The following is a 22,784-nucleotide window of genomic DNA, read 5'->3' as shown; positions in this document are numbered from 1 at the left end:
AGCGAACTATATACATATATATATATACTATATATATACTATATATATATACTATATATATACTATATATATATAGTATATATATACTATATATATATACTATATATATACTATATATATATACTATATATATATACTATATATATACTATATATACTATATATATATACTATATGTAATTAAATTTGCATTACAACAGTTGACTATCACATAGGGTGATTTTAAGGGTTTGTCATATTCAGTTTAATAATTTCAGTTATGTAAAAATCTGTAACTTGATAATATTATAATATTTAGCAGGTTTATTCGGAACTTTTTCTGTTGCGGCACTCAAGATGATGATGCTTCAGTCTGAGACGATAAACATGATAAATTCAGACTGCACATGAACACCTTTGACAGAAAAGTGTATCTTACACATGCAGGGGTAAAAGGGTTGTGTACAAAATAAAGGTCAATGAATCTGCACATCTACGCCTTTTAAAAGACTAGTTCAAATATGTTTTTGAGAGCATGGCATGTGCATTGCAGTTTTCTGTGAGTGTGCTCTTGCATGTGTTAGCGCTACCTCCTCGTCTGTTGAGCTTGGCATATCCAGGTGCATATCCATTGGAGAAGACAGATGAGCTGGAGAAGGCTGTGTGTGGCAATGGAGAGGCCAGAGCCTCATCACATTTTGCTGTGGAGAGAGAAATAATATGATGACCCAAGGAAGCAGTCATGGGGGAAAATAGAACATGAGGGAGAGAAGTAGGGATAAGGAAAAATGCCATTACCACAAGGAAATACTAGTTAGTATTTGACAATGCTATTGTTTCAAACACACCATTTTCATTCTTGGCATGGTAAAATATGCGAAAAGCAGAAACCTCAACATATCTGAATATTAAAAAGACAAAAAAATATCAAGCAAACTGACAAAATTGTTTCAATTAACCGCAAACTGAGATATGATCAATATAGGAATCGAATGAGAAGTAAACTCTAAATACTTTGATAGTATACTGACCATCAGGCTGTTTACAATCCTTTTTAAACTGCAAAGAGGTCAATTGAAAATGTTGTCTATGAAGCAGACTGCATACTACATACATGCATTAGTCGTGGGAAATGATGCACAACAAATCTACTCCAATGTTAAACGCAACATTTATTCATTCAGCTTCTGTACCGCTTATTCACACAAGGGTTTTGATGCCTATCCGTGCCAACCACTGGCAGCAGGCAGGGGACACACAGAATTGGCTTCCAGCCAATCACAGAGCACAATGAAACACAACCACTCACGCTCACAATCACACCTCCAACCAGTGGGAATCAAACACAGACTTTCCGCACCAAAGTCAGGCAAAAAACACTGCACCATTGGGTAGCAACAGGAGTGTCCTTGTCATAGCTGTAGCTGCTAAAAATTCTCCCAATGATTTGTGTCCCCCACATTGAATTCATAACTACCCACATAGTTAGAATTTCAGGTTCTAGTATATATTTTGCGTTTCATTCATTTATTTTGGTTTTATTTCCATTTTCTGTTTCACTTGATCTCTTGATCTCAGACCTGTGAGACGAACGTGCAAGCCACTCTTACAAATAAGACTATGTGTCATGGTATTCAAGTTAAAAAAAATAAATGAATGAATACATTTTTAAAAAACACTTCAATAAGAATTTCCTTTTTAAAAGTGTGATTAATAATTGATTCCAAGACATCATAGAAGGATGCGGAATCTCACTTATCATTTCCCCCACAAGAACATTAAGAACCTTATCACGATGATATAAACACACATAAAGCAACAAACACACCAATTTCTTCCAGTACATTAGGTTTCATGCTGAGAGAAATGTGGTCTGTCAGACCAAGTAGAAGCAGTCCATAGCTCTCTGTCATTTCCTGTCGTGTTGTGTGCACCAGTGTGTGAGAGTCAGATTTGGAGTGGAGACTTTTGTTTGCATCGTGTGTGTTTGTGTTTGTAGTAGTGTGTAATAGGCTTGGCCACTTGGCTGGTTAGATATATTATGCAGTGTCACAAGTGCACTCACAGAATAAAAAAAACCTTAATAAAGTGCAGCAATGCTCAATAATTTGAGTATATTTCTGAATGGGAAAGTCTGCAGTGTCCTTCATGAAAAGTGAGTAAAGTGTATATTTTCTCTGCCTAGTACGACATGGTAACACATGTACCCACACAGATTAAAGAGCTCCCAGAGAAAGTCAAGTAGAATTTGTGTTTATGACGCATATCTTAGTAAAATAATATTTCCAATAGCTCTAAACTTTTTTAAATAATTTATATTAATCAGCTAAAAAACATTTATAAAGATTCAAACCAAGGAAACTTTTGTCTTAACCAAAATCAAATCCACTGGAAACCCAACTTGCATAACACATTACTGCTTAAGAAATGACATTTCATGTTGAAATCTCAATCAACCACTGACTCATTAGATTGGGGAATTTCTTCTTTGTATTGTTATATAGCTGTGCATACATTTTTATTTGGCTTAATTTTTGATGGACCTATCTGATTATCCAAGGCTACAATGAGGGGATGGTAGATATATGATACACGGCAGGTCATTTGTACATCAATGACACACTGACATCCATCATGCTAGGTGTCACAACAAACATCTGGAGTGCACATAAAGTGATGAAAAAATGAATATGTACAGTAATCCCTCATCATTTGCGGTTCAACTTTCACGGCTTCACTACATCGCTGATTTTTCCAGGGGAATTTATTTATTTATTCTAAATTCATGTGTTTTTTTTAATTTATTTCGAAGTTAAAAAAAGGTGAAAATCAACACTGAAACTCGTAACCAGACGCCACTCTTGCTATGGGGTGTTAATGTATTCCGCCGCGGCTTTGGAGTCGGAACTAGCTGCTCCCCTTTGCCTCACAGCCGAGTGTATCCCAGTTAGTTTTTTAAAGTTATCGAACCAGCCACAACTCGAAGGTTTCTGTTGGCGCCGAACTGTCCCCTCAGTCTCTTGCTTTAATTTCAAGTCCTCACAGATTCTGCTAATTGTTTCTCCTTTATCCATATTAGAAATAGCCCCTCCCACTCGTCATGAATATATATCACTGCTCAGCTTGAAAAGGACCAGCTAGCTGCCACAACGTATGCTCGTATGACAAATTAATCTCGTATCTCAGGGCAAACATTTGCTTGGAATTTTTGTTGTATCTCGTATGTTGGGACAGCCGTATGTCAATGTAATACGGTATGTAGTATAAAATGATATGATGTCAAACATAGGGAAGACGAAATACAGTTCATGGCTTACGTCTGATGATTTAGTACACACAATTCCAATAATTTGGTTGAAAAGTGAACAACCAACAATCAACAGGTTTTTGTGTCAAAAACCTTAATTGTTGCCTGTGAGCTATGTCAAATAAAAGCATGTTTGATCAAGAAGTAAATTCTGAACTTCTTTCTAAAAGTGGGTATAGGGACACTTTGTAATGATGGATCAGGCACATATGCCAGATGACCTGTCCACCTGGTCCTGCAGGACAGCAACTCCCAGGTGGTTTTCAAAGAGACGTATGGACAGGCTTGCACACAAAATGAACAGATGTTCTACCGGATCCAAAGAGCTAATCTAATTGATATTGCAAATGCTTGTGCCTGTGATCATTGACTTAAGAGTATTTAAAGTATTTAAATATAATGTTCAATTATATCAAAATACATTTGCTGGAAATTATATGTCAGTGTTGGTAATTTAAGTGTTTAATCAACCGTAAGATTACATCACATTTTTTATTTTACCAGGATAACCTGCATATTTGTAAATGTAGAACTGATTTTATCACATGAAAGACAAGTATTCAACAGCACTAGAATAATCTTCCATAAATTAAATAAATGGCCATTTACCTTTATGGAAAAACGGTGCAAGCAACTGGAGAGTTAAAAAGCCAAGGGTTAAATGAGTGAATAAATAATAATAATCTGACATAGGCTTGGTCATCATCATTGACTCGACAAAAGCCTAATTGACATCATACCCAGCTGTGTATGACGAAATTGGTAAAATCTTGCGCTACCTGCACCAAGGTCAGGTTAAAGAGCTATCTCCTGCACCATCGGGTGCATTATCAATTTTGGATCGCTTCAAAAACTCTTTATGAGGCTTATAATGCTGAATTAGGCTTTTTTTAAAGTTAAAATAATGCATGTACATGTAAATATTCTATTTGTACTATTCTGGTCTTAACTGGAAAGTAGTACAATATGTTTTAGCCTGTAAATTTAGGAGCAACAGACATTGTTTTAGGTACTTTCAACTCTGTGTTACATAATCTTGGTGTGCATAGGTCCATCGGTGGGACAAGAAAACACTATCCAATTTAAACTCATGCAGCACCCACAGCAGGGACTGGTAAGTGACAATTTATCTTAATGATAAGGTGCCAAAAGTTTTCTTTCCAAAATTTAAAATTAGTTTTTTTTTTAAATGCAGCATTGCCGTCACAGTGAAAATGCATTTGAGCTAGATATAGAAAAAAAAGGTTCGATGTTTTTTCCCCAATATGCTGGGCGATAAAATGAGTTGTTTTCCAAACTGGTTCTCAGTCAAAAAAAGCTCCACCTGCTAAGTCTATGCCTCTCTTTGTTGATGTATTGTGTACAAGTGGAATCCATATCCACATGCCTAAGGGTGAGTTACTGTGTTATTATATTTTCTATACATTGATTCTGGCAGATAAGAACAACAAAGCCATATTTTTATTCATTCATTTTCCATGCCGCTTATGCCCATGGAGGTGTTGGATCTTATCTCAGTTAACTACAGGCAGTAGGCGCAGTACACTCCAAATTGTTGGCTAGCCAAACCCTGTACACAATAAGACATAACCTATTCCGCAATTTCTGACAATTTGAAATGTTAAGTCAGCCTACCAAGCATATTTTTGGGACTTGACAGGATTACATAAACAGGCATGGGGAGACGATGCAAAATCCACAAAGGAAGGATGGAACCCTTGATTTGAGAATTGGGAGGAGGACATGCTAACCACTCTTTCACCGAACCCACACATGGTTAATGGTTCTGTCATCAATTGATGTCACTCTTTCTATAAGTAAAATAAATTGCAATAAAATCATGATGGTACATTTGCCGGCATTAATAGTATGATACCTACAAAAGGATAAAAGAAAGAAAATGTAGCTAAATTCCTGGTAGATTGCATGATGACATGCATTCAAAATCTTGAATGGCTATGAAAAGCGTTACATTCCAGATGAGTAGTTAATTTTAGGAACATGCCAACCAATGCTATGGCAGAAGACCCATTTAAGTCTCAACATGGGTGATAAGATTTTAAATGAATAGATATTAATATTTTGCCATGACATGGATCTTTGCTGCTGAAGTGGCACAGAAGAATCGTGCTTGAAGCTTCTTCTGTATCCAATTAAAAGTCTGGGGTTGAATAGGGCATTATTTAATGTTATGTGCCACTTCAAATTAGCAAAAGTTAACTACTGTGTGTTACAAGTAGAAGAGGCAATGTTAATGCCCATTAAGTGTTTTCAAAAAGCATGTGAATATACACACTGTGTAATCTATAAACAATGTATATTACATACCAAAATTTAGGGAACAAAACAACCTAAAAACACCACATGTTATACAGAAACTAGTCCTATTGTTGCCTGAAATGTTTCTGCGTGATACTTCCGCCTTCATCAGAATCACTCTGAAGTAACATGCCAAAACATGTCAAGTAAGAAAACAACCTAAAAACGCTACTCTCTGTTATAAACAAAATCGTCAAAACATATATAATCTTTGGTTTAACCGTTGAGAACCAAAGTAGAACTAGTGCTCTAATAAATGATTCTTTAATAAGTATTAATATGACCGTTTATTTAATAACTGACGTGTAAATTTTACAAATAACTCATTTGAAGGTTGTATACTGATAGTTGTAAAATTAGATATGGAACTTGTGCCACTGCTAGTTGAAGATGACATTAGCATGCAAGAATACGCTTGGCCTTGCTATTAAAGAATGATTTGCTCACCCTTGGTTATTATTATTGTTGTTGGATTTGTAGTTGTTGTTGTTGGTGTTGTTGTTGTTGTTGTTATTACAACGAAGTAAAAGCTTTACTCCTGAAAGCCTAAACAAAGAGGAGCCAGAACGCCTCGGACTACTGGGACCTGCACCTGTGGCATCTGCCCTCCACCACGAACACTCCACAAAGCTCGCTGACGCTTCAGTTTTGACTATTGTGGACGTGTTTTGGTAGACAAATGTTAGATTCAAAGCACATGCACGCTCAGACAGCTCACTTGTGTTGCCAACCCTTCTTTTAGAGTTGATACATCCATGTAATCAGAGCTCTCGAGGATATTAAATCAACAGAAAAGACCTGGAAGGTCAGAACGTAGTTGGGAAGCTATGTCAATGGCCAATCTCCTTTTCTCTTTATTTGAGCATGAATTTGGGAATGTCTAATGACGAACCAGACATTTATTTGATCATTGGAAGCTGGGAGTGAATATACCGAAACCCTTTTAACGGGCTGGATTTTCGCTCTGCGCCTGGGTACCGAAGGTTGACAACTTACGCGAAAGAGGTGAAGACATCTCTCGAAAGCTCTGAACCGCTTTATCCTCACTAGGGTTGCAGGGGATGCTGAAACCTATCCCAGGTGACTTCGGGACAGAGATGGGGGACACCTTGAATTGGTGGCCAGCCGATCACAGCGCACGACGAGACGGACAATTATTCACTCTCACACTCATAACTAAGGGGCAATTTAGAGTGTCGAATCACCCTACTATGCATCTTTTTGGAATGCTGGAGATAATCGGAGGACCTCGAGAAAACCCACGCAGCCCCAGAGAAAGGTGGACCGACCTGGATGTGGACCTCAGAACAGAGAGGCCAATGCGCTAACCACTCAAATCGCCGGGCTGTGGCTCCAACAGTAAAGCGGTTGTTGATAATGACCCTAAACAGCGTCTCTCGTGTGTATGGATTGTAAATTTGTTAAAAACCAGACCGCCTTGAGATTTAAACACCAATATTTGTGGATGACTAAATATGCCCTGTTTATTAAAATACATTTAAAAAGGTGCACCTGGAGGTAAAAGTGAATTCAGCGTGTAAGAGATTAAAAAAGAAACTATATCAAGGTAGTTATGAAGAGAAACACTGTGGTGAGTAAATTTATGACCGATTCCTATAATTAATGCCTTCTCTTAAGATATTTTTGTATTGCATTTCAACATTCTTATTCTTTTCACCTTCTATGTTGATCTATGGTTTCCAGGTCATATCAGTTATATACCACATGAATCAGTGAAGCAATGAATCAGCCAAGAGTAAAGTTACTTAGAGCAGCATGCATTATTAGCCTTCACCTCTCACAGTTGCAATAACTGGGAGGGAGAAAGCCTTTTTGTTAGTATCAGTATGATTGTATTTTATGAATGCAGAGCACCAAGAATCTGAGTGGAAACTGATTTTAATCCCACAATTTCTTCCCTCCTTTTGTCCAGTGGAATTATTCCAATTTTGTGTGACTCTCAGAATGAATCGCGCAGGAGTGCTAAGAGACCACGTCGCAATGTGCAGCTTTCATTTAATTTGCACCGACAATCTGCAAGCAATTAACTCCTGATTTACTAAGGCAGCAGCTCATATAGCAATCACCTAGTCTGCAGGAAAGTGAGTTTACAAGATTATTTTTTTTTACAAAAAAAAGATATATATATATATATATATATATATATATATATATATATATATATATATATATATATATATATATATATATATATATATATATATATATATATATATATATATATATATATATATATATATATATATATATATATATATATATATATATATATATATATATATATATATATATATATATATATATATATATATATATATATATATATATATATATATATATATATATATATATATATATATATATATAAATATATATATATATATATATATATATATATATATATATATATATATATATATATATATATATATATATATATATATATATATATATATATATATATATATATATATATATATATATATATATATATATATATATATATATATATATATATATATATATAAATATATATATACATACATCCATGGTCCTCAAACAACTAGCAACTAAACCATTTAAAATTGGTCAAATTGTCCCAATTTTGGATGAAAGATGTGATTAAACATTAAAATTGGAGAAAATTAAAAGGAAATGATTTTTTAATGTCTTAAAATAAAGTGTGCGAAAATACCCTGCGCAGCTGAAATATCTCCCTCTGTGGCCCCCATGTGATTCTGGGATTTTTGCTCATCGTTCTTGTTGACAAAGCTTCTCACACAGAAAGAGGCGGGGGATATTGAGGCTGAGTGGACCATGCTTCTATTGCTGAGGCGGCAGACCAGAGCTGCGGCCACAAGGTGGTCGGTGCCTGTCGTGGTGGCAATCCCAGAACCCGCTGGTGGACACTGGGATACCTTCAGGCTGAAAAAGGTAGATCAGTGGGGCCATGGAGAACGACTTTCGGGTGGCTTCGAGAAAATCTTGGTCCACCATCCGACGTCTCAGAGGGGAATCAGTAAACCATCAACACAGTGTGTAGTGGGAATGGCGCGCTGCTAACCTCAACTCAGGATGTCGTGAATCGGTGGCCCAAATACTTTGAAGACCTCCACAACTCCATGAGATTCTCCCGGGGTTTTTGAAGGCTCTGGATGTTGTGGGGCTGTGTTGGTTGACATGTCTCTGTAACATCACATGGACATCGGGGACAGTGCCTCTGGATTAGCAGACTGGGGTGGTTGCTCCCCTTATTACAAAGGTGGATCGGAGGGTGTGTTCCAATTATATCACACTACTCAGCCTGAATCAAGTGGCTGGAAAGAGGAGCTCTGCAACCCGATATCAGATCATGCGCGAAAAGATGGATTGATGAAGTCAAACTTCACATTCAAATGCATGTGAAAAACATGCCTGTTTTTATTAAATACTATGGGATCAAAAACAAGCAACATTATTGTTTTCTGTGCATATTTTATATTTCTTCTATCTTATGGTAAATATGCAAAACACAATTGCAGATTTTACACGTATTCCGTATTTTGAAAGAGCAACAGAATCAGGAAAGCAGATAATAAAATATACCAGAATGGTGCATAATAAAAAGCCCCAGGGAGTTCATGCTTTCCTCAACGTGACTTCACTGCACTGCGGGTCGGTCAAAGAACCAATCTGTGAATCACTAGTTGTTGAAGGAGTCTGGACGGGGTTTAGTCATTTCCCCTGTAGATGTCAAGCAGAAATCATGAGCCACCATCTCTCTCCCTCGTTCAACGCACATAAAGATGATTTGCTGCCAATCTGGCAACAGAAGCCCATAATATCACTCCCTCCACTGCCCTCCAACCTCTTTGTCAGCCCTAAACTCTGTCATGCTGAGAGACAGTATGATCTGAATGGCAATTTAAAGCAAAACTAGCAAGTGGGCTGACAGGGATAAGCTTAAAGACATGGCCTAAGACCCTTTTTTTAAATAGGGAAGATTATATCCATTGGACACAACAAAATAAATTCGTTTAAACGTTTGTATTGAACTTGTTCATGATTGCCCCATACAATACTAAGATAAGCACACTCAGAAATAAACCGTAATAACACTTTTTTCTAAGAAAAGTCCAGTAGTAATTAGAGATGATCTCTATTTTCTTAAGATCCACGGACGGCAGACAAATGAGGGTTCTCTTTCCCATGGACACCGCGGATCATTTTGGGTTAATGAGAAATTTTGCATTTACCATTTCTGTGTGTTCATGTTTTGAATGTGTGAGTGTGTGTTCATTCATATACAGTGGCAGACTAGGGAACACAACTGTGCTAAAGCTTTGCAGTGATTGGGGTTTGCTGACAGGGATTTAGCATTGTTCTCCAAGCCAATATAACCTGCCGTCGTGGGCAGGAAATCACAATTGCACATGGCCCAGAAATACAAAATGAGGTTTATTGCTGTTAGCTTTATTTGTGTTGAAGCGATAAGCAGTTTTTGTGTTTGCTTCTCATGTATTAACTAATGTTTTAGGAGCAAGTGATGTTAACATAGTGTCTCTGGATTATTGCCTTCCCTGCCAATGCAGAGGATTAGAAAATTGTTTTAACTGTTGCATTGCAGTCTCATTTACACTTGATGCTCTGTTGTTTTCTCTTCAAAATAATTGTTCTAACGTTTCCTGTTTCATCGCCTATTGAACTTGAAATTCCTGATATTTCCAACATTCTTTTACCAACATTAACTTGTTGAAAGTACTGTCTGACTTGTAACTTGTGTTTTTTTCTGTATTCCCCCCTTCTTGCTACTGTCAGAATGAAATTTCCCAAATAGGATGAATAAAGTTATCCAATCCAAACAAACCCAGTATCTAGTTCCACCTTTTCAAGTACCCTTCTGATTAACGTACGATGCCACCTGATGGTGTGATGGTTCACTCGCCTGACTTTGGTGTGGGCAACAATGGGATTGAGTCCTGATCAGTGGTAGTATGATTGTGAGAGCGGACTGATCTCTGTCTCTATGTGTGCCCTATGATTGACTGGTGACCACTCTAGGGGTCAGATGGAATAGGCTCTAATAATTCTCGCAACTTTTGCAAGGATGCATGGTACGGACGATGAATGAATGACAAAATACATAATACAAAATTGGGACACTATGTCCAATTTAAAAGGTTTATTGGGTAGTTGTGTATTGACCATGGAACAAATTAGAGAATTTGCATATAAAGTACTGCTCTAATTTTGAAGTTTTAAAGTTACGAAAAAAGTTCTGGAACCAATTAATTTCGTAAGTAGAGGTTCGACTGTACTTACCGTCAATGTTCAGTGTCAGTTTTTGAAACCGACATCTTCAACGAGAGGTGTGGGCGGGGGAACACCAAGTTGAAGTTCAAACATTTCCTTTGTCTTAATTATATATTATTATTGTTCACACCATCACATGTGCTGCCTATTTACAACACGATGTGTCAGTGAGGTCGCAAGATAAAGAAAGTACAGAAAATAGAACCAACACATTGTTAGCAGTGAATGGAAGGGGTGACAAAGGCACAGTGCAGCCGGGAGACTCTTGGGAGCCTTTGCAACACACTGTTCACTGATACAATACACAAAAAGTTCTGAGAGAAGGCTAGAAAAAAGTGTAATATTGGGGTTGAAAGGGTGTGATGCTTTTCAGCTAGTGTTTGTTTGCGTCCATCACTAATCAAACAGAATATAAATGCACCCTACTCAAGAATATCTCACTAGAACATTTCCAATACAATCTTCTTGGATAATGGAGTTTCATTATGAACCTTTGCAGACATGCACACCTGAAATGAGGTTGTGTTGGCAAAACCGTAACAATGAATTATCTCTGCTGCTGAAAAGACAACCATTTATTGAATATATTAGGTGCCTGCTCATGTTTACTTGAAGCTCAGTGTGAGCCTGACTTTTGTATGTGTGCAGTGATATGTAGATTACATCATTATCCTAAACATCTGTTTGGGATTGTTGCCGATGTAAATTATCCCGGTAACTTTGGCAACGCTTTGAAAAAACTCACTTTTATTATGACAATCACATCATCCACCTTTTCAAGTGTAAAATCAAGCCCTCTCAAGATCTATTTCGTTGGCATTGAAATTATATATATATATATATATATATATATATATATATATATATATATATATATATATATATATATATATATATATATATATATATATATATCTCTAGAGATAGAGATATAGAGATATAGAGATATAGAGGTATAGAGGTATAGATATATATATATATATATATATATATATATATATATATATATATATATATATATATATATATATATATATATATATATATATATATATATATATCTTCCGTAAAACCTCTATTTGAGCGGTACCTCTAATAAAACAGCACCTTGGTGGAAGAATTGGAAGGCACCTCTAATTGAACGGCACCTTTAATTGAACGGCACCTCAAATTGAACGGCACCTCGAATTGAACGGCACTAAGAATTGAACGGCACCTCAAATTTAACATCACTATGGGGAAAGTTTGGAAAATAGAGCGGCATGCCGGTGAAATTGAGGTTTTTCTCAAACTGAGAAGTTGGTCAAATGGCAAGCGCTTTGTTGCCTGGGATTCATACTGTTGTCACATTAGCGATGCCACCAAAAAACAATTGCAAAGCTCCATATTGATGTGGCCGTGTTTCCAGGTGGCTGCACCAAATCTATGCAGGCCCCCGAGGTCTACTGGCATGCTTCCTTCAAGGCCAAAGTCCGACAGTTCTACAAGAACTGTATGTTGCACGACGAGAAGAGTACTTACACCAAATTCGGCAACATGTGAGCACTAACAATGGAAGTTTATGGATTGTTGATGCTTGGGATCATCTGGCGAAAGATCCAAACGCATTTCCTTATACGTTATTTTAATTTACAAATGTCGTCACAAATGCATTGATTCTAACTTTAGAGAAACAGGCTACACTCTACTGGGCTCTCATTGATGTCTCACAACAACCACTAGCCATGTGGATAAAGCAGCTTCTTCTGCTTTTATCATCACACCTTCCAAGAAAATTTCCAGTGCAAATGGTCAGAGAGGAGGACAATGATGTTGGTCGAGGGGCATAAAAACAAACTCTCTAGAGTTAATGGAACACTGGCCAAGAAGGCGGACGAGGAGGAGGAAGCGAGCATTTCAGTAGCAAAAATCAAAGAAATGCTTGAGAAATTTCACAAACTTTCTGTCTGTCGAAAAAAAACATCGAGAAAGTGTTCAAGTCGTGTGATCGCACACTTTGATGATGTTCGTCTTTTGCATTATAGAAACATTATTCAAAGTCATCAAAGGCAATATTCTTTCGATATTTTTTTTCAAAGTGTCTGTAACACAGCACTGCAGATGGGCAAGTTAAATCCTAACAGGTAAGAATCAGTAGCATCTAATAAAATGGGGGGAAATTTTAATTCCCCAAGAAATCATAAAAAGTTAATGTTTGTTGTTGATTAATATTGGAATGTTGTTTGAATTCTTAATGTTGGGTTTATGTGACATTCATGTGTTCGTGTGGTTGTGAGCTTTCTCTGTTGCTTCCTCTTACTCCCCTGTGCTTCAACCCAGATAGAGTGTATATGCTTGCTATTAAGATATTAATGAATTATTTTCTTATAATTTTATCTAATTTTTGTGTTTCTCACATTTTTCATTCAAAATTGGGACAATTTTAAAGGTAGTTGTGTGAGGACTGTGGAACGAATTAGAGAACTTACAAATGAAGTACTATCTACTCACAAAATTTTCAAGTTATGAAAAAAGTTCTGCAAACCAATTGAATGCCTAAGTAAAGGTACGACTGTACATATATAGTCTATGACCTGTACTCTTAACACCCAAAACCACACATAATTTATCAAATAATTATTTAATAAAAATGTATAAATCTTTGCTTGTGAATTACTTTCAATTAACCTTTAAGGTTTTGTCAACGGAATTCAAATTTACAAAGTCCACAATAAAACAAAACAGGAGCTCTACATTTTTAATTAATCTGCTTTTGCATTTTGCCAAGGTTTTTTTTTTCAATTTTATAAATGGCAAGTCAAATTATTATTCACCCACCACACATACTTGAACTTGCGTCCTTTAAGCAAGGGAAGAAAGCAGTACTGCTTTATTCCAAGTGAAGCAAATTCTCATTCCTAAATACTACTGTTAATCGAGCTCGTAACTATTTAGCAAAAACTAATTCCCTTCTCTCTTTTTCCTCCCAATGGGCCTTCTGACATCTACATTATGAGGGAATATTGTTTGTATTTGTCATTAGCATGAAATAGTAGTAGTGCATATTTGTTTCTGCACTCATGGCTATTAGTAAGGCTCACAAATGGATAGTTGATTGCACTCTACTCTCTGAATCCTAACCCGCATTTGCAATGTTTTAAACAGTAATGATTCGGGAACCTTGAATAAGCGGTGTGCATAATGAATAAATTAATAACAGTCTCTAGTAGTTTCTGGTATTTGAAAAACATAATGCACCACATTTTTGTTTTTTGTTTTGTGTTTTTTTTAGTATTAATAACAATTTTTCTACTGTGGTTTTGGTTGGTTACTTCTTCCGAGTCTTCTCATCATGATTTTGTGTGCAACCATTTCTGTCAAGTTTTGTCACATTATTTGTATTGTTTCTGTATTTTTAAATTAATCTATTTGGCAGCATTTTTTTAACACGGTTTTAAATTAAGTCAGACACTATGTTTGTTTTTGCTGGTTATAGCTCAACCAGCCCTAACGAGAGGCATGTCGGATAAGCCTGCTTGCCGTTGCATTGCTTACCAATGCCCCCACCAACCAATTAAGGTTGCTTTTGGAAATTCTGATGCCTCTACTCCAAAAATATGAGTGTCCCACTACATTTCAAAAGTTCTCTGAGTTACCGATGAGTTCAGACTGTGGCAGAACATCTTGGGATATATTTCAGAGCACACCTTGTGGCACGAACATCATGTTTTTCAAATGTCTTCCTCATCTGGCCTTTTTGCAATTTTGCTATCAAACCATTCCACTCCAGTGTCTTCTCACATTCTCCATGCCTCTTTCTTTCCCTGACTTCACCTTTCATGGTTTTAGTCTGTCCACCAGTCTTCACACGCTGCTAATTGATGAAGTCCAAGTTCGGATTTTATGACTAATTTAGTTGTTAAAAGTTCAGTGACTCAAGGTCTATATAATTTCCCTTTATATTGATAATTTCTTTTGACTCATTCTCTTTTGACTTTTTCTCCAACTGTTCATTTTTTTCTCTGTGCCATGTGCTCATCAGACAATCACTTGGCTAATCCACTTGGGTCATGCTTAGGTGTGGCTGTTGTTGGAGCTGTGAAAATATTACATTTTCTTGATTGATCCAGAATATAATTTGTAATGAATTAAATTAATATATTACTTTTAAATGTAAGTATTGTATTGACCAATTTTGTTACTCAGTTGAGTTGTGTGCCATATTGTGATTGTGACTCTACTGAAATGCAATTCTTTGGACCATGACCACATTCAATTAGTCTCCTTTTTTCCTGATTATTTCAATCTTCATTACTGAATAACGAGCCCGGTTCCTGACTTGTGCTCCTTTGCCCCTTGTTTGTCACAGAGATCAAAGACCATTTTCCTTGGATTTTTATGTATGCTTCATGAAGCTTTATTATTTGCTTTTGTTTGTGGGTCCTAGAAAGTTGAGATTGAAAAGACATAACCCGCTATTATCAAAATGTCCATGAGTCTGGCCATCGTGACAAATGCCTGGCACAGTTTAGGAAAATAATGAAAGGCAGTGATCGTTGATCGATATTTCACCAAGGCAAATTTTAAGGCAAATTAAAAAACTAAAAATGTGAGCAGTACAACCAGGAATTGTGTTCGCAGCGGTCGAGTGTTCACCAAGTCTCTGGGTGCAATAATAGCATGAGATACAAATTATGCAGGTATCAAAGCTGATATTTTAACGATCGACCGCAAGACCTGCGATCAACCACAACAACTATGCGGGCATAGTAAACACTAAGAATACATCTATCAAGGCTACTCGCATCTGGCCAGTCAGAGCACGTTTAACTACATTAGTATGGCGACACCCTGCCCGAGCAGTGGCAGGCACAAATGAGTGTTTTTTTTTCCCGTTTTAAGCGACATACGTTTTTTTCATGAATTTCATTCATAGACGTCAAAATGAATTTTGTTTTGTGTTTTATCTATTTATCTTTTCTCTATTTTTAAATAAATGACTGTGTTCTTGTACGGTGTGCTTGCATTATCTTGCATTGTGCTGTTTCGTCTTTGTGACCTTGCAGTTTCGTACAAGTCTAAGGTATGCGCATATAAGCCGTACCCTGGATTTCAGTCATGAATTTTATTTGCTTCAAATATGGCTTATATGCGAGAAAATACGAATACTGTGTGTCATACCAAGAAAGAAAAAGCAAACATTCGGAAAATGCCAATAATATCATTTTCCAGGGACACCAAGCGGCATTATGAGGGATTTACACTGAAGAAATGGCCCTTAAGATGGAAAGTCTGTTCATTTGCATTTGACAGTAATATTAAACAAATACACTTCTTAATAGTCTTACTTTTGTACTTGGCTTTTTGTATAGGCGCAAATGCATGTAGTATGGTACTAATTCTAGGGGTGATCCTACTTCCCAGTGTCCCTCGAGCAGTGTGTTGACATCCTCCCATGTCATGTCTGAGAAGCCTTCAGTGGCTACCAAACGAGCCTGGTCCATGGCCTTATCTACAGCGTAAATCCCTCATAACCCTGTTCGATTATATTGGGGACACAAATTTACAGTTTGAGATCCTGACCAGTAGGGCTTTCTCAATCTTAATTATGTTTTTATTGCTAGAGGTTACCAATTCTTGGTGTTCTTAAAAAAAGAACTGTTTTGGGAATGTTCGCTTCCTCTTCCTTGATGTAATGCATGGTAAATTCATTTATGCTGTAATTGCATTACACATGGGCATACTTATGCCCACCTTTAGTACATTTAGCTACTTCAGTTTTTCAGTAACTGTAATTATATTATGTTTTTCCTGGGGATCATTGAGTGCCTTAGATGGTGCAGGACACCTAGGAGGCATTTTCAAGGGCGATCCGAAATCCAAACAAAACTGGAATAGGCTCAGCGTAGTCTTCCTCCACAAGGTGATGTGTGTGATGGAAAATGCAATCTAAATAAAACAGGAAAATGCAAGGGGTCGTCTTCCTCCAGGAGGTGATGAGCGCGATGCAGAATCCAATCCGAACAAAAGATGAAAGGAAAGACGTAGCCTTCCTACAAAAAAATAATGTTTGCGATGCGAAATTCAATCCCCCCAAAAAAGGAAGAGGCTAGACATCTTGCTTCTGGTCTTTTTATCTTATTCGGCGCGTCATTCTTCTATGCTGAAATTTCACTTCTTTGGAGTTTAGTTGGGTGGCGCTGCCAAGACTGCCAACATTTTCTTCTCCTGTCTTTCGCTTGTGAGTTTTGGCATGAATTTTTACATTTTTAATAATATTTTTGATTTGGATACTTAATCTAAAATACTACAATGTACTGAATCTGTGAATGTTGAAATCGTTAAGTGGTGAAAGATGACAGCACCCCTTGGGTCAGTTTTTACTTCAAAACTTCTATGAGTTGGTATTTCAAATGTCACATGGGATATCATTTTCTCATATTGAATTGAGTAAATTCAAAGCATGGGCGGATGTATTTAGCAGGAGTCTGTGTGGAGGCTATAGAAACCTTGCCTCTGCCATGCTTGCTGAGGCAGATTGTTTATGACAGCTTCCCGGCTGAAAACAGCACACAGCATGCTTCAGGACAGCTTTTATTATTGCAGTAAGCAGAACGAGCAAACACACATTAGCACTATGCACAGCTTCACAGATCCCTTTCCCCCAAAATTGTAAGTATAGATTAAAAAAAACAAAAAGCGGCCTGATCAAAGCAAACACATTTTTCCCACACTTGTCTAATGCCATTTTACCAAACAGAAGGCAAGCACCTTATCATGTCAACACACATTGCCACCTGTCCAGCAATGAGACATATCAATCCAGATTTCGGGCCTAGGTGACCGTGAGGAGCCGGTCAGGTGGAGATTATATTTCTTGTTTTAATGTGATAATTTTCTATAGGATCTACAGACATGTTAATAAAAACTGTCCCCTCAGAAATGTGAGGTTGATGCTGTAACCCAGTGGTCTGCAACCACTGGTCCCTGGAGGGATACCGGTCTGCGATCAACCCGATGCCGGTCCATCAGACTAGTAAATATTTAGGTATTCAATCTCGATCTCCGACTTGAAATGAGAAAAGTTGCACACTCACAATTTACTTTAAACTGAGTTTAGATATGTTTAAAAAATAGTTAGTGGAAATAAATGAAGTGTTGTTTGTTTTGCTCCGCACATCTCTTATCTAGGGTATTACACTGTTAATTTTCAGTTAAAAGGAAAGCTCAAACTATTTTACAATGTTGGCTTACGTTTTAGTATGTAGGTTGCCAGGCTCAAGACAATCCACTAGACGCACACATTCATTTAAATGGAACAATCTCTGCAAGAGAAGAAAATGCAGACTTTGATCCACAGTTGTCCCAGAGGTCTTTTTAAACCAAGCTTGGGAATCAAAACTTCTCATCACTCAAATACTCAGTCAGCCTTGTGGCATCAATTCATCCTAAAATATCTGCCCGAGCGGCCTTCAAATCTCCGCCCACACCTCCTCAGTCTTCTATTTCCTGGCTTCTTTTTAATTTTTACCACTTGTTTTATAGTTAGCTCTTGGTCATTGATATGTGTTTCTTACTGGCAGCTACTTTTTTCTCTCACATCGCCTCCACCTCGTCTGCTAAGTGTCATCTGCCTTAAAACTCATATTATCCCTCCAACTGCTCTTACTGACACCATTGTTCCATGGTGTTTTCCCTCAATGGTACTCAGCAACAGTTGTGGTGTGAAATATTGTATATTTTTTTTGGAAAGTGTCACTAAAGCACTTCGGAACATGTTAGGTTAGTGCATTTTTATCAGAATAAAAGATGCTAAGTCAAATTATTGCCAGAGACAATTAGTGTTTGCAAGAAAAATTGTTTTTGTAGAGATAGATTGTTCTTGTAGTAAGCAGATAGAAGCCTGTACACTGGCAAAAACTGTTTGCAAGAATAATTTGTGTGCTGGAAAAAAGATGTGAATATATTCTGTTTGCTAGTAAACTAAACAAAATCAGTTGACCCTAAAACTAATTCACTAAATAATAACAAAAATGTAGAACACCATTCTAAATGGGTCTTTCCTTAATGTAAATATGATTTACACGGATGGTCTTCACGGATTTACTATCACGGATTCACCACATTGCAGCTTGGATCCATCAAATGTACATGAAAAGTTTATAGTGAAAGAACAATAATGCAAATATGAAACAGACATTTTTACATTACTAACCACACTGGTAGAAAAAGTATTGTTCCAATATACGATAATTTGCTACAAGATGCGAAACATCAAGCGATAATGGCATGTATAATTTGCAAAGACATGCTGCAACGCTTGCCTTAAACTACCTTTCTGCGGCCAAGACTTTTTCGCTAGCTAAACTCGTTTTAACAACAGCCATGCCAATTAGGCCACTTCACAATGCTTTTACACTTACAGTACAGTTCAAACTCATCAGTTCTTGCACGCACGAATGCACCACCAAAAGCATTACGTAGAACCAAAGTGATTTACAAGTGTGTGAGTGATTGAGAAAGAGAGACATTTGAACTAGACTAACTCCATCAGCCATGGCATGTTTGAAATGAGGTGAAGAAGATTTGGTTTTGCTTGTTTTAGTGTTTTGGCGTCATGGCTAATGGGTAATAAATTGGCTCGATGTAGTCGGGCTCACTGTTTAGGTTTATGAGGGTCGTGTGGGCTTTGGAGCCTATCCCAGCTAACAATGAGCACAAGCCCTGAATTGACGACCAATTGCACTGCACAAGGAGACTGACAACCAATCACAATCACACATACTTGCTAGATGCCCTACCGCTAAACTCAACTAAACCTTTTCTTGACGGACTCAGTTTTTCAGTTAACTTACATGTGATTGACTGACTGACCCTGTTGTTACTCCATCCGTTCAGAAAAAAACAGATATGTAGCCTTGATATCAATTCCACTATTACGTCACCATTTATTTTATTTATGTACTGTGAAACATTTTAAGCTTGTCCACATCAAGGCCTGATTATTGGATTTATGACTATCAACATTATCAGAACATTTTTGGAATAAACTTATCAGCAGTGTGTTAGTAAGAAAGCAAGAGCATAGAACAGTTGGTGCACAACTCTAACACCTTCCCTCTCTCCTTCCATCTTAATGAGCCGCATTGACAAACTCAAGCAGTTTCAAGTTCACACACAAGATTACAGTAAATAGGAGATAGCACCAGCTGGTAGAAAGTGGAATTTCGCAATGAAAAGTTGAGAAAAGGCCTGACTGAATGAAAGATACGTGAATGAAGGAGCACTTAGATGAAAATGCAACAGACTACAGATGATCACAAAATAAACAGACAATGTCCTTTCTGTAGCCGATTTAAGCATTCCATCGCTAAGCTAAAAGTAAAGACTATAATGCAATAGAATGCTCAGGGAAAGAGTCACTTTATGTTTGTGAACCACTTCAAACTTTGTGCCCGTATTTACTCGCATTTGCATTTAAGCCATCACTAAGCTAAAGGTAAAGACAATAGTGCTATAGAATGCTCATGGAAAAAGTCACTTTACGTTAGTGAACCACTTCAAACTGTGATCGTATTTATTTGCATTCACATATAAGCCACATTTGTCAGTCAAGAAAATGACTGAATCGAGGGTATGGGTAATATGCGCATAAAAAGACGGCATGCACAAAACTGTAAGGTGACAAAACCATAGCTAAACAAATTTTATTTTGACGTCTATGAATGAAATTAAAGAAAAAAAAGTGAAAAAACCTATTTGTGCCTGATATTTTGACATTAGAAGCAATATGGCTATCACAACATCTTAAACCTCTGGGAAGAAAATTGTAACTTTTCTTAAGATTTTTCCTTCAAAGTAACACATTTGTACTTGCTGTTATATATACACATACACACACACACACATAACATATAGAGATGGATCCATCCATAAAGCCAAAAGTGAATAGATAAATAGATAAATACTGTATATACTAGGAAAAGACTATCTCAGCAAGGACAACTGCACAAAACGACACACTCACTCTAGCAAGCACACTCCTCATCCAATAAGAAACTTACCTGTAGGAGACAGGGAAGGTTATCCGAAGGAAGCATGCAGAAAAGACAAAATTTGGATTAATAGCACATAAAAAAGAAGCATTCTCTGCAGGCAGACAGAGACTACTAAGTAACTGTTACTGACCCTGCAGCCCTCAATTGAGCTTTTTATGCACTCCCTAATGATGACCGTACTGGCATTTTAAAAGGCAGGCAGCCTCTTCAAATACAGGATAATCAAATTATTCAGCATGGGCGTTAGTAATAGACCCCAAAACTTACACATCAAAGAGTGGTGGTTGCATAGACAAGCTCACTATTAAATAACAAAGGATTCGTGAAAATAGCAGTTAACAATATTGCTTGCGTTTCAACCTGTTTCTGCTTTTCCTTTTATAACAGGTATCATTAAATTATCTGACTGTGCTGACCTGAACAGCCTCTTTGTCAGGTAACAGAGGTGTCAGTATAAACGGGCAAAAGAAAATTGCACCAAAAAATATGTAACATACATAACGTGTTAAACTTGTTTTTTCAGGGATTTATGTGTTATTTTAATTAAACATCACTTGAACTGGTATGTACTTTGATTGTGGTGCGGTTATGGAGCCTTCCGTTTTTATGACCATTCGGTTATTATGACCAAATGGTCTGTTCCCAAGGTGGTCATATTAAGCGGCGCCTACTTTATTTACTGGTGCAGACAAACGGCTATTTTCTTGTAGCTATTAACTGATCTGTGAGTTTCAAAAACTTGTTCAAAATATTTATCATTGTAAATGTATGAATTATTCATTAAAGCATAAGTATTGAAAGACCAACTACCTTCATCGAATTAAGAGGTACTTTATGGCAACACAGACTTTTACAATCTAATAAGTTTCAACCACATTACCTGATCTCTTTGTTAAGATTGATGCATCAGAACATGCATTAAGGCCATTGTAAGACAGACTGGGCTTGTTAGACGGTGACAAACGTACAAATACTATCTACTGTTGGAAGCAGGACACCAACTAAGTCCTTCCATACTGGAATTTAGAAGCATCCTATACAATTAGGCAATTACGGGAAGACACTGCTAATTTGTGGAATAGTAGGTTCACTTCCTTTTTTATTAATTGACAATAAAATAACAACTATAAACACTTGTATATTTAAAGAGAACGCAGCATCCAGTCCAACTCTAAGAAGATCACACACAACGGCTGCCCTAAAAAGGCTTATTCGGGGGTACTAACGAGAAGGGTACATCGGGAAAGTTTCTCTATAACTCAGAGGGAGCAGTGCTCTTAATCCTCAGCATTTACTCGAGCAGCGTTCAAGCAGTTTACTACATGTATTTTGTGGACTTGAATAAAATGTTTAACTATGTCCAGTGGGATATGCTCAGAAGTATGGTGGCTTTGTCCTTGTACAACCAGTTTGACTTTAGGCTGCTGTAAATAAGATTTGTTCCCAGTGAGAATTAGACTCTGCTAAGACTTGTCATCAGTTCTGTCTCTAATTCTTAGGGGCAAAATATTAGGGGTCACATGTTGTTTTGCAAATGGTGCTGTGTTGTTGGCTTATATATATGGTTGAAATAATTTGCCTTGTTTCATTCGTGCAGGCTTTTTTTTAACATTTACCATAGGTAACGAAGAGTCAACTGTAGTAAGGAATGCCCCTTTTTCACATTAAAATTATTTTGCTGACAAAATGTGTCTTCCGTCTATCTGGTTAAGCTCTTGGGAGTGTGAAGGGCAGAAAGGTCATCTTTTACTGTTTTAATAGTCAGCAAAACACTCAAGGATCAACATAGGCAGCACCACTAAAGCACAAGAAAACTAGCCAGTCAGAACC

At 37.0% G+C, this 22,784-nt stretch overlaps 1 protein-coding gene across 2 annotated transcripts in view; it reads right to left on the bottom strand.

Moving 5' to 3' along the window:
- Positions 1-22,784, bottom strand: part of cntnap2a (contactin associated protein 2a) — a 231,862-nt gene that overhangs the window by 147,325 nt on the left and 61,753 nt on the right. For both annotated transcript variants that reach the window (XM_077736044.1, XM_077736045.1), the window contains exon 2: positions 569-679. In XM_077736044.1, coding sequence (XP_077592170.1) covers positions 569-679 — 111 coding nt within the window. The remainder of the gene's footprint in view (positions 1-568; positions 680-22,784) is intronic.

This window comes from Stigmatopora nigra, chromosome 16 (genome assembly GCF_051989575.1).
Source record: "Stigmatopora nigra isolate UIUO_SnigA chromosome 16, RoL_Snig_1.1, whole genome shotgun sequence".
NCBI classification, from domain to species: domain Eukaryota; kingdom Metazoa; phylum Chordata; class Actinopteri; order Syngnathiformes; family Syngnathidae; genus Stigmatopora; species Stigmatopora nigra.
Note: the sequence above shows the minus strand (reverse complement) of the source record. Positions and strands in the feature narration are given on the sequence as shown.